This window comes from Ochotona princeps, chromosome 22, assembly GCF_030435755.1.
Source record: "Ochotona princeps isolate mOchPri1 chromosome 22, mOchPri1.hap1, whole genome shotgun sequence".
Taxonomy (NCBI): Eukaryota; Metazoa; Chordata; class Mammalia; order Lagomorpha; family Ochotonidae; genus Ochotona; species Ochotona princeps.
Window position 1 is genome coordinate 3,309,099 of NC_080853.1, and position 16,578 is coordinate 3,325,676.

General features: G+C 59.6%; 1 protein-coding gene across 2 annotated transcripts; it reads right to left on the reverse strand.

Moving 5' to 3' along the window:
• Positions 1–7,457: 7,457 nt before the first annotated feature.
• TFAP2C (transcription factor AP-2 gamma) lies at positions 7,458–14,309 on the reverse strand. 2 transcript variants are annotated; one of them, XM_058679817.1, is made up of 7 exons: positions 12,777–12,968; positions 12,121–12,606; positions 11,985–12,036; positions 10,766–10,982; positions 10,140–10,258; positions 8,844–8,988; positions 7,458–8,206 (listed from the first exon to the last, which is right to left on the reverse strand). In XM_058679817.1, exons 1-7 carry the CDS (start codon positions 12,951–12,953, stop codon positions 7,921–7,923), a joined length of 1,482 nt encoding a protein of 493 aa, XP_058535800.1. In that variant the 5' UTR covers positions 12,954–12,968; the 3' UTR covers positions 7,458–7,920. The 2 variants fall into 2 exon arrangements, with proteins under 2 accessions (XP_058535800.1, XP_058535801.1); XM_058679818.1 differs by lacking the exon at positions 12,777–12,968 and adding an exon at positions 14,018–14,309 and having other exon boundaries at positions 7,470–8,206.
• Between the last annotated feature and the right edge of the window lie 2,269 nt (positions 14,310–16,578).

Genomic DNA, 16,578 nt, shown 5'->3' on the forward strand with positions numbered 1-16,578 from the left:
CACTGCCCTTCTCCCTCCCTGAGCCCACACTCCGAAGGCCAAGCACAAGACCCCTGACTGTTCCCAAAGCCGGGAAGTCACACGTCCGCGGGACATGTGTCCACCAACACTCAGCCACTGTCGGTAAAGGCAGGAACTGGAAACTGCCCAGCTTTCTACCAACTGGGGATTCGGTGAACAAACTGTGGCAGAGCCCTAAACACTGGCAATGGTGTGGACGGGAAGGGAATGAGACGGGGTCCCCACGCCCACCCCAGGCCCACACTGGATGCTTCTATTTGTGTAGACCGTATAGAACCCAGAGTGGGGCCAGCACCGTGAGCACGTCAAGCATCACTTTCGATGCCCGCATCTCCGACTGCACGCAGTTTGAGTCCCAGCTACCCCATTTCCCATCTGTCTAGCTCCCTGCCCATGCACCTAAGAAGGCAGCAGAGAGCAGCCCAGTCACATGAGAGCCTGTCACCCACATGGCCGTCCTAGATGGAGTTCTGGGACCCCAGGGCAGCGATTTGGGGAGTGAACAGTGGGCGAACAATCTAAATCTCTGAAAACGCATCTACACGGGCAGACAGCGGTGGCCACGGCAGAGGGTGGGGAGGGACCATCAAACCCAAGGAACTGCTGTGGGACTGATGGACTTGTTCAGCGCTTTGATTGTGACAGCAGTTTCATAAAACTTGAAGTCGTGCAGTTTAGCGTAGTTTGGTACAGATAAGTTACGCTTCGACAAGCTGAGTTTTTAAGAAAGGGAAAAGTAAAGCATGGTGAGGATATTTTCTTTCCAAAATGCAGGTGCAGCGTGAGCGGCTGGGCACTGGCCCAGCTTCCGGCGGAGGATGGGTGAGCAGGCTGTGCTTGCGAGGAAATTGTACACATCAAGCTGTGAGCACCTCGCACCCCACAATGGGGCACGTGCATTTCTGCAGCCCCAGAGTTGGTTCCTTCAGGGACACTTGGCCTAACACAGTTTAGCACACTGCACATACATGAAATAGTAAATGTGGGGGCCGGTGTAATGACTCAATGGGCTAATCCTCCGCCTCCAAGCACTGACATCCCATATGGGCCCTGGTTCGTGCCTTGGCTGCTCCACTTCCCATCCAGCTTCCTGCTTCTGGCCTGGGAAAGCAGAGGATGGTCCAAATCTTTGGGACCAAGCACCCACATGGGAGACCTGGCCCCTTATTTTGCATCAGCTCGGCTCCAGGCATTGTGGCTACTTGAGGAGTGAACCAGAGGATAGAGGCTCTCTTAATCTCTCGGCCTTTCAATTATTTTATTTGAAGATTTATTTATTCTTGACCCAGCGCAGTAGACTAGTGGTTAAAGTCTTCACCTTGCACAGGCACCGGTTCATGTCCCAGTTGCTCCACGTCCCATCCAGCTCCCTGCTGTGGCCTGGGAAAGCAGTTGAGGACAGTCCAAAGCCTTGGGACCCTGCATCCACCATGGGAGACCTGGGAGAAGCTCCTAGCTTCAGATCAGCTCAGCTCTGGCCATTGAAGCCACCTGGGGAGTGAACCAGCGGACAGAAGATGTTCCTCTCTGTCTCTCCCTCTATATACATACATGCCTTTCCAAGAAGAATAAATACATCTTTTTTTTTTAATCTGCCTTTATTGGAAAGGCAGATATACAGAGAGGAGGCGAGAGAAAGAGAAGATCTTCCGTCCGATGATTCACTGCCCAAGTGGCAAAATGGCAGGAGTTTAACCAATCTGATGCCAGGAGTCAGGAACTTCTGGGTCTCCCACATGGGTGCAGGGCCAGGCTCTGGGTTGTCTTCTACTGCTTTCCCAGGCCACAAGCAGGAAGTGCATGGGAAGCGGGGCTGCCGGGATGCAAACCTATGCCCATATGGGATCCCAGGACTCGCAAGATGAAGATTTAGCTATTGAGCCATCGCACCAGACCCAAATAAAACAAATCTTTAAAAAGAAAAAAAGCACAGTGCAAAATACATACAATACCCCATTGTTCGCATCTTTCAAAGCCCGAGGAACAACAAAAGTCACCTAGGTACTTTTTAGATTGGCCTCAACAGGAGACAGTAACTGGAAGTGGGGGCTGAGAGGGGCTGTGGGTGGAAAGACTCCCCACAGTTCCTTACTGAATCCAGGGCCAGGAGAATACAGCACCATTCCAACACCCAGACTCCGGGCACCCAGCAAACTTGGCCATCACGGCGCTGCTCGCGGCAACCAGCTTTTTATCCTGTCCGTCCCCCTAGCTATCCCGTGGCCCTGGCTGCCGGCACCACCTCACAAAACACCTAGGGCAAAACTCGTGCCCTGGAGGTGACGGAAATCACCCTGACTGCGGCAGGCAGGCGGCAGCCGCCCAGCCACAGTGCCCAGCCACAGTGCCCAGAGCTCCATGCTGGACAAAAAGTATTAACAACCCACACAGCTCCTTTAGTTCCATGTCACTGCTCGCTAAGACCCGTCCCTAGGACTCCTGTCATGAGGTTAAACTGCCTTGAGGTTAGATCCAAGGAGGGTGGCGCCTCAGTTACCCCAAACCCTTTGCTTTCCTAGGCACCAGCCTGCCAGGGGACAGGGAAGTGGAGCTGGCTGTGGCCCGGGTCTGCACGTGCAATCATCGCGTACTAAGGACCCTGAGCTGCAAAGTACGAACGTGTGGGATGAGCCCGCACCCTCATCCCAACTCGCCCAAATGGCAGCACCTCCAGTTGGCTGCCTGGACTGCGCTTGCTGAAAACGAGTTCCCCCAACGTCCTCTCTTCCAGGCTCCTGCAGGAGCACCCACACGACTCACACTGGTGCGCCCAGGATCTTTCTCTCACACACAAACACCAGCAGGCTGAGGGATCATTAGCCCTGGGGTTCCCGTCCTCCCACAAAGTCCTCTCAGCTCTCAGGGCATAACCAGGCACAACTCATCCCAGACCCTTGGCACGTGCTGCTCCCAACCCCGCCAGGCTTGCCCTCTCATCGGCAGCACTGACCCCATCTGGAAGACTTCCCCCTTCTGCTTACTCCTACCACAGCTGAGGACGGACAGCATGGCAGAGGGCACCTGGGGCTGCAAGAGCTAGAACCACTCAGTCTGGTAAAGATGAGTGCCTTGAAGGCTGCGGGACACCTGTCCCCAGGTACCAGCCCTGGTCGTTTCAGAAGACTCTCACTGCTCCATGATGCTATGGGGGCTGGGAAGGCCAGCTCTGCACTTCATTTCCAGCCAGGAGCAGATGGCTTGAGTCCGAGATGTTGTCCACCCGCAGTTGGATGAGGCAGCCCTTGGAGCTGAGGGCTGAGTGCCTGACATGTTGGCGGGTGTCCCCTCCGAGGAGCCAGCTCACTCTGGGGGATCAAGCCTGCGATGCAGCAGTAGGTCCCGCCCACCAGCTCCAGGGCGGCAGATGGGAGAGCCCACATCGCGGCACGGTTGCACAGTTGGAGCACACAGACAGCTCCTTCATTCTTTGCCGAGAAAGGTACTACGTTGAACAAGAAGCCCACAGAGGAACCAGTGGGAGGAGAAGCCACGGAGCCAACATCCTACCGTAGCGATGACAAAGTGCCACGACCTGGGGGACTCCCAGCAGGGTCCTCCCTACAGCCTGCAGAGGAAGCCCTGGCCCCATCAGCCAGCCACCTCTTGGCTGCTTCTGCGATACACGGTGCTGTCCCCCCCAGTGCCTGCAGACACATCTCCCTCACCGACCGACACAAGCCACGTCAGATCTGTTGTCCTAGACCCCAATTTAATCTTCTCCCAACGTGGTGAGCATTAACAACCCCGTTTCCCAAAAGGTCACTGCAGAAGGAATTAGGACTTGAATGTATCTTTCCAGGCACACAATCGATCCTATAATTCTCTCAAAACTCCAAGGCTTGCTCGCTCACACTCTCTCAAGCCTCTTCGGGGTGCCAGACGCCCCCCTCAGCCCACCCAACTCCCACTTCCCGGTCACTGAGTGACTCCTTAGAGTGAAGAGGGCCCAAAAGTGACAACACCGCGTGTGTCCTTAAACAGAACAACAAGGGAAGAACGCACAGCCATCTGACCTTGGAGGTCCCTCGCCTGTCCTGGGAATTAAACCTTTCAGTTCCTTCTCCTCCCTATCCCCACCCAAATGCTATCTCAAAGCAGTGTCCAAAACAAGCACGCATTCCATGAAACCAAGGGATCTCATGGACTGGCAACTTTTAAAAACTGTAAAGTTTGCTTTTGTCAAAGTTCATGTCCCAGTGGGCCCGGCGGCGTGGCCTGGCGGCTAAAGTCCTCGCCTTGAAAGCCCCGGGATCCCATATGGGCGCCGGTTCTAATCCTGGCAGCTCCACTTCCCATCCAGCTCCCTGCTTGTGGCCTGGGAAAGCAGTCGAGGACGGCCCAATGCATTGGGACACTGCATCCGCGTGGGAGACCTGGAAGAGGTTCCTGGTTCCCGGCCTCGGATCGGCGCGCTTCAGTCCGTTGCGGCTCACTTGGGGGAGTGAATCATCGGAAGAAAGATCTTCCTCTCTGTCTCTCCTCCTCTGTGTCTATCTGGCTGTAATAAAATGAATAAATCTTTAAAAAAAAAAAACAAAGTTCATGTCCCAGGTTCCCTGCAGACCAAGGCTCTGAAGGTATGACATGCCACTAGCCTGGAGTGGCACACCCCATGGTGGCGGCCCGAAAGATCTCAAGAGACCAGAATGAAAACCCAAGGCATCCCGGGATCCCAGCAAGGCCAGTCAGGCCACTCAAGGAGCGGGCACACCCACTAGCTGGGGCATGAGACTGTGAAGCTGACCTTCGCCTGTCTCAAGGGCAGGACCCTCTGGCCATGGCATCAGCTGGCCAACTGGAAATCCCTGAGGGCCTCTCCGAGGAGGCTCACCTCCGGTGGCCCATGGTGGTTCCTGCAGGCCACCAAGGCACCTGTGAAGGAAAACAGATCCATCTGCCACCTCCTGGCACCCCTCTACCTAGCCACCGCAGGAAAGCACTGGAGAAGACCCAGGGTGCCCCCACAGCCCTTCCCAAGACCCTGCAGTGAGCAGTGAGTGGGAGCATCGCATCACCACCACCGCCTCCTCATTCCTCATCTAGCCACAACCCAATGACATTGTAGCTTTTGCTCATATCCAAACACAGACTCCAGGTGCCGCCGCTGGACCTGAGAGAGCACAGAGGCCAGTGTTGTGGAGTCATTCCAAGCAGAACCAGGCAAGCCAACTCCAGTAGCCCACACCTGAGCACACGTGGAAGGCTGTGCACACCTGGCGGGGACACACCTTTCCCTGACGTTCTGGACAGCTGCAGGTCTGCCATCTGCGCGGGTACGAAGGGACCACCATGTACCAGGTGTCCAGGCAAGCCAGTACCGCCAATCTTACCGTTAAGTAACCAGAATTGCAGACAACACATGTCTTTCAGCACTGGGTGGGTTTTCCTTGGGACACACGGCCTGAGGAGCTAGCCCAATCTGCCCATCAGCTGGTGTACACTGAGCAGAGCGCAGGGAAAACTGCAGAGGGGGATTCCTCCTAGGCGAGCCCCACAGCCGGCAGGGAGGGCCGGGCCTCGCAGGCACAGACCAGCACCAGTGCAGCCGGCTCCTGCCTCCCACGGAAGCCAGTGGCCGTCCTGGCAGTGGGAATGAAGGCAGAAGAAAAGTGGGTAAGAGCCAGGCCCGACAGCCCTGTGCTCCCAACTCACTTCAATGCTCCTCGTTGACTTTGGGGAGTTTCCAGGACACCGCTCCTAAAAGCCAGCTTGCTGATAAGCCAGCCCTTTGCCCTGATGGCCTCCCTCTCAACACCCAGTGTCTCAAGTCTCGATTGAGAAACAACTGTCAACCTAAGGCCTCTTTCCACAGCATTAAAGCAAAGCGATCGTGGTCCTGACCTATCAGCCAGCTTAATGGGAACGTTCGGGGGCCAGGCTGCCAAGAGCCAAGTATTAGGTTGGCAGAGTTTAAATTACTTAATAGCATCCAAGGCCAACACAAAGCCAGGACTGGCTGAGCACTTGGGAGAGTCATGAATCAAGGATTACGAGGCCGGAGTTGTGGCAACGGCCTTATCCAATGTGGAAAATCCGTTTGCTGCTGCCTCCCTTTGAAGCCGAGCCACACATGCCCAACTATAAACAGATCACTTCCTGGAGGATCCGCCAGCCCACTCGGCTTGAAACCCAGCCCTGGCAGTGTGTACCCAGGATCCCCACAAACACCCAGCGGTACACGGCTCCCGCCAGACTCCTCCACTGCCCAGGCAGGAGGCACGACACACAGCACCCTCAGCCCCGAGTTCTGGCTGGCCCCGCAGGCAGCAGGACCAACAGGCCTTGGCAACATACCCTCTGTGGTGAACATGGGATGCAAAGGCAAGCCCTCCTGACGAAACTTCCTGCCCAAGAAAACACCCACAGGCCTTCCCATGCGCTCTCCCCACCATGTAGACACACACCACAGTGAGTAAGGCAGGGGAGTCTGGCACTGGCTCCACTGGCCAAAGGACAGTATTAAGGCAGGTAGGGAGGACACTGACCAGGGAGAGTTGTGCATTCTTGCTAAGGAAACAAACAGGAGCCCCTTCAGATCCCCTACAACTGCCCTACCCATTACACTCACAAAGCCCCGGAGAAGCCAGGACTGCCCTGTTTTTCGCCACTCAATTCTGGAGACTTTGAAAAGAACTGAAATTATCATCAGGCTTTCACAGATTCTACTGAGAAGACGTTTATTATACAAGTGTCATACACGCAACAGTTACTTCGGGAACATTCACAGGCACGGAGTTCCATGCCAAGTCTCCATTGCACCCACGCACACTGCACCGCACACTCACCTCGGGGTTCGGCCCAATGGGAAGCACACAGAGCTACTGTTTCTGCAGAGCGCTTCCGTGAAACCGAATGCTCCAAAGCTGAGAACACAGCCCACTGGGAAAACCCCTACACACGTGAATGAATCTACAGCTGTGTGACAGACGACCCCGCCACCAGTCCAAGTCAGTATTAAAATCAAATCCCATTTCCAGAAAGTCCTAAGAAGTGCACCAACCAGTATTTACAGACCCCATTAAATTATGCATAAATAAAACCTGTACATGCCACACACTGCTTCTCAGACACCGCCTCCACGGACAACGGAGGACCACGGGGGCAAGCAGCAGCTGCGGGCCCGCCTTTTCAAGTTTACTCAAGAAAGCCAAGATCAGGTCTGAAATAAATACGCAAATAAAGCTTGTGTACCTTAAGAAATGTCATTTCCAAGAGTCTCCCGACTATTAAACGGTTAACTTTTTTTAAAGAGGAAAAAAAATCGTCAGCAGGCTGTTTCTACAAGTTGCAGAAAACCAGAAGGCCCCTCTGAAAGCAGGGCTGAACTGCGTCCGACGCACCCCGCCACCGGCCAGGAGGTGACCTCCGAAGACGTTTTTGCTTCTAGAAGTACTCAGTGGACTTTGCAAGACAGCTCCTACCTTCACACTGACACAAATGTGTGCATCTGACTCACCACCTGACAACAACAGCTAAGTGCACGGGTTTTTTGTTTTGTTTTGTTTGTTAGCCCGGGGAATGTATTTAAACGGTTCTAAAACTTGTAGCACCACTTTCAGAGAAAGGAAGAATGGGGTTAAAAAAACGACAAAAATAAGACCAGCGCTCGTTGAGTTCCCATTTTAGTACATGTGCTGCTGAAGCGAGCATGAACGCTCAATGAGAAAGGAACGGCCAGTGTCGCCTTCTGGTCCCAGGTCCAAAGTCAGGAGCCCCTTCAGCAGGAGGAAACCAAGGAAGTATGTCAAGGCCGCCGCCAGACTTCCACGAGGCCCTGCCCACAGCGGGGTGAGAGGAGGCGAGCCAGGGGCTCTCCCGCAGGCCCAGGGCTCCCACCGCACCCTGCAGGCAGGGAGGAGCAGGCCACCGGCCTCTCAGGTCCGGATCTGCAGCCCCGTCCTATTTCCTGTGCTTCTCCATCTTCTCCAGGGCTTTGTTACTGTCAGCTGGACTCTGGTCGCCGGGGTTCAGGTAGGACTTGTCTATGGCGATCAGGGCCTCCTTGATATAGTTCTGGACGGCGGCCACGGCGGCGCAGATGGCCTGGCTGCCAAAGCCGTGCGTGATGAGGCTGAAGTGTGACAAGCAGTTCTGGATGCTGCTCTCCAGCACCGGGGTGGGCCTGTTGTTGCCGTTGGGCGTGCGGTCCTGGTTGAGAAGGTCCGTGAACTCCTTACACACCTGCCTGGGGGGGGACAGGCCATGGAGGCTGCTGAGCTCCTCGCAGAGCAAACCTCCCAGAACGCAGCGCCTGGGAGGTCACCAGAGCTCACTGAATCAGGGAAGGGAGGACTGAAACTTACACTACCTGCCCATGGCTGCATGATTGCCAGCACTTCAGGTGCATCCAAGCGCTTTGCAAGCACTCCAATTCAACCCGCATCCAAAGTCCAAAAGATAACAGGACTGACCCCGGTGTAGCAGCCCAGGTCCCCACCCAAGAGCTCAGCTGCAAAGGCCTTTGCTGCACCTTGCTCTCCAGAAACAAATTAATCGCTTATTCCCTGCACAGTTCCTGCCCTAGCCCGGGCCACCTCACCGGGCTCCCTTTTGCCCCATTTTCCGACGACTGCAGCTGGCTGCCACTAGCAGCCTGACTGCGGGGTTTCCGTGAGAAGTCCTGCAGCTGCTAAACAGCAGAGTGAGGACACACAATGTGCCCACCTGCATTGGGAAAACCAAGGCCTGGGCATGGGGGTGATAAATGAACTCCCTCCTTCCTCTTGCTCCAAAACCTAGTTTTCAAGCCCCAGGAGCTGCTCTGGGTCCCCGTGCCCCACTGCCAGGTGGCTAGGTCGTGCCATCCTGGGCTGGATTCTTACTGCGCCGCCAACAGCATGTTCTTCCTGGCAGCCATCTCATTGCGTCCACCCAGGTGAGGTCTGGTTAAATACTCTGCCACTGGCTTGCTAGGAAATTCAGCCTCGCAGACGTACGCGAAGTCCCGAGCCAAGTGCACGGCCTCACCTAGAACCAAGCAAGGGAGCAGGTTTGGGTGGCACCAGCCACTGCCCAGCCACTCTGCGCTCTAAAGGAAACCACACACACACACAACGAAGGCTTCAGCCATAGTCAGACCTCCACCCCAGGTCAGTGCATACAATAGAAGCGGGAAAGATATAGAATCGTTCTTTCAGAAGTACCCCAGTACTTTATGTGGAAGACACACATCTCGAGTTGCTGGTCAACTACCTGGACGCTCCCAACAGCCGGGGGCTCCACCTGGTCTCCCACGCGGCCGACAGGGACCCAGCTACCTGAGCCACCCTCTGCTGCCTCTCTCTGGGGTGTGCTTCAGCAGAAGCCGGAAGGGAAAGCCAACCAGAGCCGCGACTTGAGCCCAGGTCCTCCCATGTGGAATGAGGTGTCCCAGGCAGTGTCAACTGCCTGCCTCAAACTCCAAATGTTTGACTATATAGGAAACACATCCACTAACCCCAACCCAGGACAGAGCCCTGCTTATCAAGACGAGCGGCCCCCGACTTGGGGAAGGGAGCATTGTATGGGTCACTTTCTCCCTATAAAGCTCCAAAGGTGCTGTATTTTCTCTTGGGACATCCCTGATGTCCCAGCCCACACGGGCAGGAGGTCCAGTGGGGCTCTCTCTAGGCCTCGCCCTCCAAGGCCTCGGGTGAAGGGGGGGAGAAGAAGTGCGCCAAGCCTGTGGGTACCACAGCCGTGCCGTGGGACCAGGGAGAGGAAAGCGTTTAAAGACCACCTAATAACCCCTCCCCTAACAGCCTGTTGGGCCTGGCACCCCACTGAGGGCACTTGGGGCTAGGTGGCCATGCCAACATCGCTCTGTCCACCTCCATGTTTCTGTGTGCAGGGAGGGGGGCTTCTTTTTTTCTGTTTTATGTCGTCAAAATTAATAGAGAGCATGAGTGAGGCAGCCGGGATAAACTCAGAAGCAATCCTGCCCACAGCTAAGTCGCCCGCTGTGTAACGAACCCAACCCCCTGGTTGGGGCACCTGATCCCTCCAGGGACCAGACACCAGCTTTCCAGGCACTTCAACCCTGGCTCAGTGACACAACTGTGCTCCTTCAAGGTACAGAAACTTTTCAACAGCTGCCTCTTCCTGGGAGAATCAAGAGCGGGCCACCGCAAGCCACCCACCTTCCACCAGGGACGTGAGTAGAGTCACGTGGGCGGCCTTCCGGCGGCCAGCAGGGAGGTTCAGCCCGATCTTGTCCAGCTTCTCCCGCAGCGACCGGCCTCCATTTTTAGACTTGGCTCTGAGGAAAAAACGGTTGAAGATGGTGAGGCACACAGAGGCACAGTGTTCAAAGCCTCGGTTCCTAGAGGCTCCGTGCGAGCCAACGCTGTCTGCACCAATGCTGTCGGGGATCAGCAAGGTGCCACGGGGGTCTCCGTGACTAATGCCCATTAAAAAAAGACTGCTCCTAGTGCCGTCTCCTTAAGAAAGAAGGCCCCGGGGAACAAGGCAGACTGACTCGCCCTAAACCTCTCTGGGGGCACACATCCCTCCCCCTCCCTCTGCCATTTCCCACCCTGAATCAAACTTAACCAAATGAGACAACTCGCTCGTGCGGCTTTAGCACTTCCTTCCACTTTTGGCACTCGCTAAAAGAGAAGAAATGTACTAAAAACTCAAAGGCGATTAGAATTCAGCGTTAGGTATAAAAGTTACATAAATGTTAAAAATACCACCCGGCCTCTCCTACCAGCACCTGCATCCACACACCCACCCCAGAGCCTCCAGAACATGGACCCCCAAGTACCTTCGGAGCACACCTCCCAGCAAGGAGGCATTGAGGCATTCTGGCGGCGACAGTCGCCTCTGCACTTCAGCCACGGTCACCTTGTACTTGGATGTGGAGCTGAGCAGGGACAGCCTCCCCGGGACCGAGCAGAACACCTCACTGGGGTTCATCACAGCCCCCAACAGCTCCTTCTGGCAGGGCAGGCTCAGGGGGTTCTTGGTCATTGAAATGGGGCCTACAAGGGAAGAGACCGGAGCTGGGACTTTTTCAAAGACAGAATGAAGTTGGGGCAGATAGCACGGCGGGGTGCTGGACCAGCAGCGCAGATCAGCTGGGGGGGGGGGGGGGTTGTGCGTTTTTATAAAGCCACAGTCTCCCTCCGAAGATAAATCGAATCTAAAATTCACAAGTTAACACCTTAGGAAGTTAATTAGCCAAGAACCCAAGCACAGAGGGTTTTTCAGTTCCTGGCCGCTGTTGAAATCTTGTTTAATTAGAACATTTCGTTTTCAGAAGAACGCCTCCGAACTAAATGAAGGGGTTTTTTTTCTTTCCCACTCAACAAACAACCAAAAAGGGGGGAAAAACTCACAGGACACAAGACAGGCTCAGACAATTTGCCAAGACCCCTGAATGCCACCAGTGCAGCAAGCGTTAAAGCACAAACTCCCCATTCCAAGTTGACTGGGAAGCTCATTTCATTTCCCAAGATTTTCGCCAAATCTGTTTCTTCCAGCCACAGGCAGGCTCGCAACCCCCTGGATCCAAACACTCCACCCTGGAGCGGCAGCTCCTTCATTCCCGGTAAGCCCGTCAGGGAAGGACTGTCAGCAACTCACTCCCAGCAACCCCCTTTCCCAGCCCTGCCCCTCCCTCGGAGGCTCAGGAGCCTCGCTGGCCAAGGGCAGCTTTGAAGTCAGAAATAAGCTCTCAGGACCCCTCACTCGACCAGGCTGTGTGCCTGCGGTTTCTCGGAATTAAATCCTGAGGCCAACTCGCCCTGGAAGAGCCCGTCTTCCCTGTTGTAAAGCACCCACTGGACCCCACGGAGCCACCGTGGCCAAGGAAACCACCAAGGATTCCAGGGGGCGTTTAGGTGGGAAAGCCATCCCGCCTTCTCCCTCCGGAAGCTAATCTGTCTCTCATAACGTGACCTTTAAACAAAACGAACCCGATTCCCCGCTGGCCCGCCACCGTGCCCTCCCCCACGCCGCGGGGGCATCCCCACGCGTTCTACCTTTGCGGATCACAGTCTGGTCGTGCAACAGCAGGTGCTGGTCTTCCACATTCTGGGGAGAAACCACACAAGCGTCCCTTAGGTTCGGGGGAGCGCGGTGAGGCGCAGCTGCGGGAGCCCGGGCCGCGCCGCTCACCTGCACCTCCTCCATCGGGTGCGCCATGTCGTGCAGGCCCAGGTTCTCGGCCAGGCCCGCGGCGTCCAGGGCGTGCGCGTGCGGCAGCAGCAGGTCGGAGCGGCGGAAGGCATCTCTGCGCGCGCTGACGGCACCCGCGTCCAGCCCCGAGAGGTGCTGCAGCAGGCCGGCCGGGCGCCCGTGGTGCGCGGCCAGGCCGGCGCCCTCCTGGCCCTGGCGACCGGGCCAGGCCTGCTGCTGGCTGCCGGTGGGCGCCGGCTGGTGCAGGGGGTTGATGGCGGCGGCGTAGGCTTCTCCCAGATGCGAGTAGGGGTCAGCCGACTGCGAGTAAGCCAGCTGCTGGTAAGGAGGCGGGAAGTAGGGCGGCGGCTGGTATTCGGTGACCCCGGAGTGGGAGAGCGGCGGCGCGGGGCTGTAGAGATGCTGCCCGGCGGAGGAGAGGTGGGGGATGCGCGGGGTCCCATTGCTGCTCGCGTCGTGGCGATCCTGGGAGAAGAGAGAGCGTTAGTGCCCCGTTCGTGCGAAGCCCCCGCTGCGGCGAACGGGCGCGCGTGCAGCCCAGCCCGGCGGGGAATCCCCGCGGGAGCCGCCCCGGGCCGAAGGGCACCCAAGGGCACGGCGCCCCGGGGATTTCGTTGGGGAGGCTGGCGCCAGACCTGAGGCAACGAATCCTCCGAGTCCGGCGGCGGAGGTCGGAGTGCCGCGACGCCCGGGGCGCTCCGAGGCGCCAGGTCCGAGCCCCAGGTCTTGGGCCGGGAAAGCCCGGCACCCGGGGAGGAAGACGGCCCGCGGCGCGCCCGGCTGAAAGCGCGCTCGCTTTCCAGCCCGCACATGTCGGAGTCCCGCGGTCAAAGAGAGAGCAGGAAGGCGAGCGCTGCGAATGAAGCGGGCGGCGGCGAGTGCACCGCTCCCCCGCCCCGGGACCCTCCCTTCCACGCCCTCGGGACAGGACCTGCCGGCGGGCGCGGCTCCCGGGCGCACTGAGCCCGCCTCCCGGCGCCGCCCGAGGGGCTCGGGACAGATCCCGCCGGGGCTGCCCGGGCCCTGCCGAGTGGCCAGCCGCGGGCACGGCCCCACGCCGCGGGAGGACCCCGAAGGCGGCGCGAGCCTTGCCTGTACGCGTCCCGGCGCCCCGCGGCCGTCCCACTCAGCTCCCGACGCGCGCGTGTCCATGGGCGCGGGGGTCGCGGGCGGCCCGGAGACGCATGGTCCCGTCGCCCCCTAGCGGAAGTGACCCCTGCCTGCAGCCCGGGGCGGCCCCCTCGAGGTCCCCGAGGCGCCGCGCGCCCCTCTCCAGAGCAGCAGCGCCCGGGCGCTCGTCTCCCGCCGCCAGCGTCTTCCTCTTCCCGCTCGCCGCCTCCCGCCCTCCAAGGCGGCGAGACTCCGGCCCAACCTGTCCGACAGGCTGGGGCACTCGCGAGCGCCCGCGGCCCCCCTCCCAGCCCCCACCGCTCGTGGACGCCAAACTTCGCTCGTTTTCCTCGCCTCCCCGCGGAGGTAGCGGGGCAGGTGACAGCCTCGGCACGGCCTCGGCGGAGGTGTCGCCGGCAAGCAGCCTCGGCTGACCCCTCGGGACGCGGACTCCACGTCCAGGGCTGGCCCGCCGGGCGCTCTCCCCTAGAAAGCGGGAGGCAGGGCTGCTGGCTGCGGAGAACACCTCCTGGTTCGCCTCGTGGGTGGCATCTGCCGCTCTCTTTCCAGGGCCCACTCTCCCTAGGGCTGGATTTTTAGGAACAAGGGCCGAACACACGAGGAGGGCGCCCCGGAGGCGAGGCCCGTGCGTCCTTCCCGAGGGGCTGAGGGCTGCTGCGCGCCCGTTCCCGACTCGGTCCGGGGTCCCGGGCCTCCCGGACAGTCCTCGGCCGGGGCGGGGCTGCGCCCGCGAGCCACCGCTCACCTCGCAGTCCTCTTCGTACTTGACATTATCGGTTATTTTCCACAACATGGCGTCCGGCGTCCCCCAGAGCACTCGCCAGTTAAATCCAGGCTCCCCCCACCCCCCGAACGGTAAATCCAAAATTGGGGTCACGGTGGCCGGGGCGTCTGCCGCCGCCCCGCTGCGCGCGCAGGCTTGGCCGTCCGGGTCAGTGGACACGCATCGGCGGCTCTACCACGGTGGATGCTGTTTCCCCGCGGGTGTAGAAGCCGCCGCCGTGGACCGGGGAAGCCTTGCCCGCAGTGTCCCGGCGGTAGCTGTGGGGGGGGGGGGGGAACCCTAGAGCCTTAATGGGAAGGAAATTATCATAACTCCTCCCCGGGGGCCGGCGCGGAGGCCCGGGCGCCGGGCGGGGCGGCCCCCAGCCAGTCCCAGCCTAGCTCCGCCCCGCATCAGGGCCTGGAGGCGCGCCGAGCCCCACGCCGCGAGGGGCGCGCGGAGGGGTGCGTGGGCGGTGCCTGGCCGACCTCCGGGGCCCCTGCCGCGCACACACCTGATCCCTGCGTGGCCGGAAACCGCGATTCCGACATTCGAGGGCCTCCGAGCTGAGGGAATTGGAGACCTGGAGCGCGGTGGTCTCGGAGCTGCCAGGGTTCCCTCACCCCGAACGACGCCTCCCAGCCCAGCCGCCCCTTCATCACTGCAGGTCTCCACTCGGATCCTGCAGCTAGAGCCGCAGTCCGCCTGAGATGCGCCCTCCAGTCCCCGCCTTTGGGCATGACCGTCAGAACTCCTGGGGTAGGAAGGAAAGCCCCTGTGGGCAGTGCGCCCAAGCTCGCCGGGAGCCCCGAAGGCAGGGACGACGGCGAGTCCGAGGCCGACTGCGGCCCGGAGCATCTGCGGCGCGTGCTGGCCCGGTCCCGCTGGTCCCTCCCGCGGGCCAGGCCCTCAGGGGCCTCGGCGCACCTTAGGAGAAGAGAGAGGTGCCGGGCTGAGAAACCCGAATGCCCGGGAGAGATGCGCCAGAGGGAATGGCGGGGAGGGAGGTGGAGAGGCTGCCTCTGGAGAGGTGAGCCCCGCGTCCCACAGGTGGGAAACTCAGCTCCCGCACCAACTCCCCCCACCGCAAGTGCCCTTGCCAGACAGCCTTAACGGCGCACTTCACTAAAGCGTCAAGTCTTTAAAAATGTAAAGAAACGAAATCCGTGGGTGAGTTAGAATGACCGCCCTTTTCAGTACAGGAGGGAGAGTCGCTCTTTCTCCAGACAGTCCCTGTCGGTTTCCCGGGGGCGCGAACCTTACATTCTCGGGGGAATGTTGGAAGAGGCTGAACTGATTTTATTCCCGCCACAGTAGCGCGTCCGCCCCTCACGGCCCACTGTCTTCCTACCCCCTCCTTCAGCTCTGTGCTTTTTAACACTACCTTGGACCCAAGCGGGCCTAAAAACCAAAAATCTAGGGCTGGCAAACTCCTAGCTAGTCGTCCCCCTCGCCCTAAGGAGCAGCCGCCAGCTCCAAGGTGCTTTCCTCGACGGAGGTGACCCAGCATCTGGAGCTTGGAACCAGGGGCTGGGGTGGGGGGAGCCTCAGAAACCAAGGGCGTCCACGAGACTTTGCTCGGGCCATGCCCTTTTAAAAGGGGGGGGGGGTGGGGAGAATGAAAAGCCCGCGCCCCTAGCGCCGCGCCTCCAAAGCCTAGGGGCGCGGGGAGCGCCGTCTGTCAATCACTTGGCGGCACCAGCGGCGCTCCGGCTACTTGCCGGCCGAGGCAGGGAAGCACCTGTGCCCTGGCTAGGACCGCAGCGGAGCCCCAGGCTCAGGAGAGTGAATGGCCGGACGGGGTCTGCGGCACCTCCTTCCGGTTCCCCACCAAGGCGCGGTCCGCCCTGGGCCTTCCAGCCCCTGCTTTCCACCCCGGGACCCTGCCCGGGATGCAGCCTGAGAGAGCTGTGCACCGCAACTTCAGCCTCTCGGGCTGAGACCCACCGAGGGCTGGCCCGTCACTGCAGGTCCAGGGCCGTCCTTCCCGCAGCAGCGCCAACCGAACCGCCAAGGAGGGACAGAGATCCAGCCTGCCCCGGAGTGCCTACGGCGCGGGCGAAGGCACCCGATGGACAGGGAGGATCCGCGCGGCGCCTCTCGGGGAGCCGGGGGAGGGGCGGTTGGGGCCGAGGCTTCGGAATGGCTGGGCAAAGGCTGTGCGCACCCGGGTCAGCGGCCGCGACTCGAGGGAAGGGCTAGAATCGGAGCGCGAAGGATGCAGAAAGCAACTCGAGCTCCATCTTCGCAGTACCAGAGCTCCTGTCCCAACACGCACCCCGTGGTCTCCAGGGCAGGCGTGTGCCGCCGTCAAGGGGCTGGAAAATGCAATCCTGGCTTAGCAAGGAACCCAGGGCTCCGGCATCGTGCCCGCAGCCCGAGGAACGGGCCGGCACCGCAGAGAAGGGTACTTCTGCACGCCCAGGAGGCCTCGTAGCCCGGGCGAGCCTCGCTCCACGCCAGGAGGAAGCAGGAAGACGAGCGTGGACGGCGGGCTGGGGCTCCCCTCTGCCGCCCCCTAGGGAGCCGGCACTCACACGCGC

Coding starts and splice junctions, on each gene's coding strand:
- TFAP2C (XM_058679817.1), bottom strand. CDS start 12,953: ATGTGCGGGCTGGAAAGCGAGCGCGCTTTCAGCCGGGCGCGCCGCGGG. Junction 8,989..10,139: donor ACTCACGTCCCTGGTGGAAG/GTGGGTGGCTTG, acceptor GCTTGGTTCTAG/GTGAGGCCGTGCACTTGGCT. Junction 8,207..8,843: donor AACATGCTGTTGGCGGCGCA/GTAAGAATCCAG, acceptor GTCCCCCCCCAG/GCAGGTGTGTAAGGAGTTCA.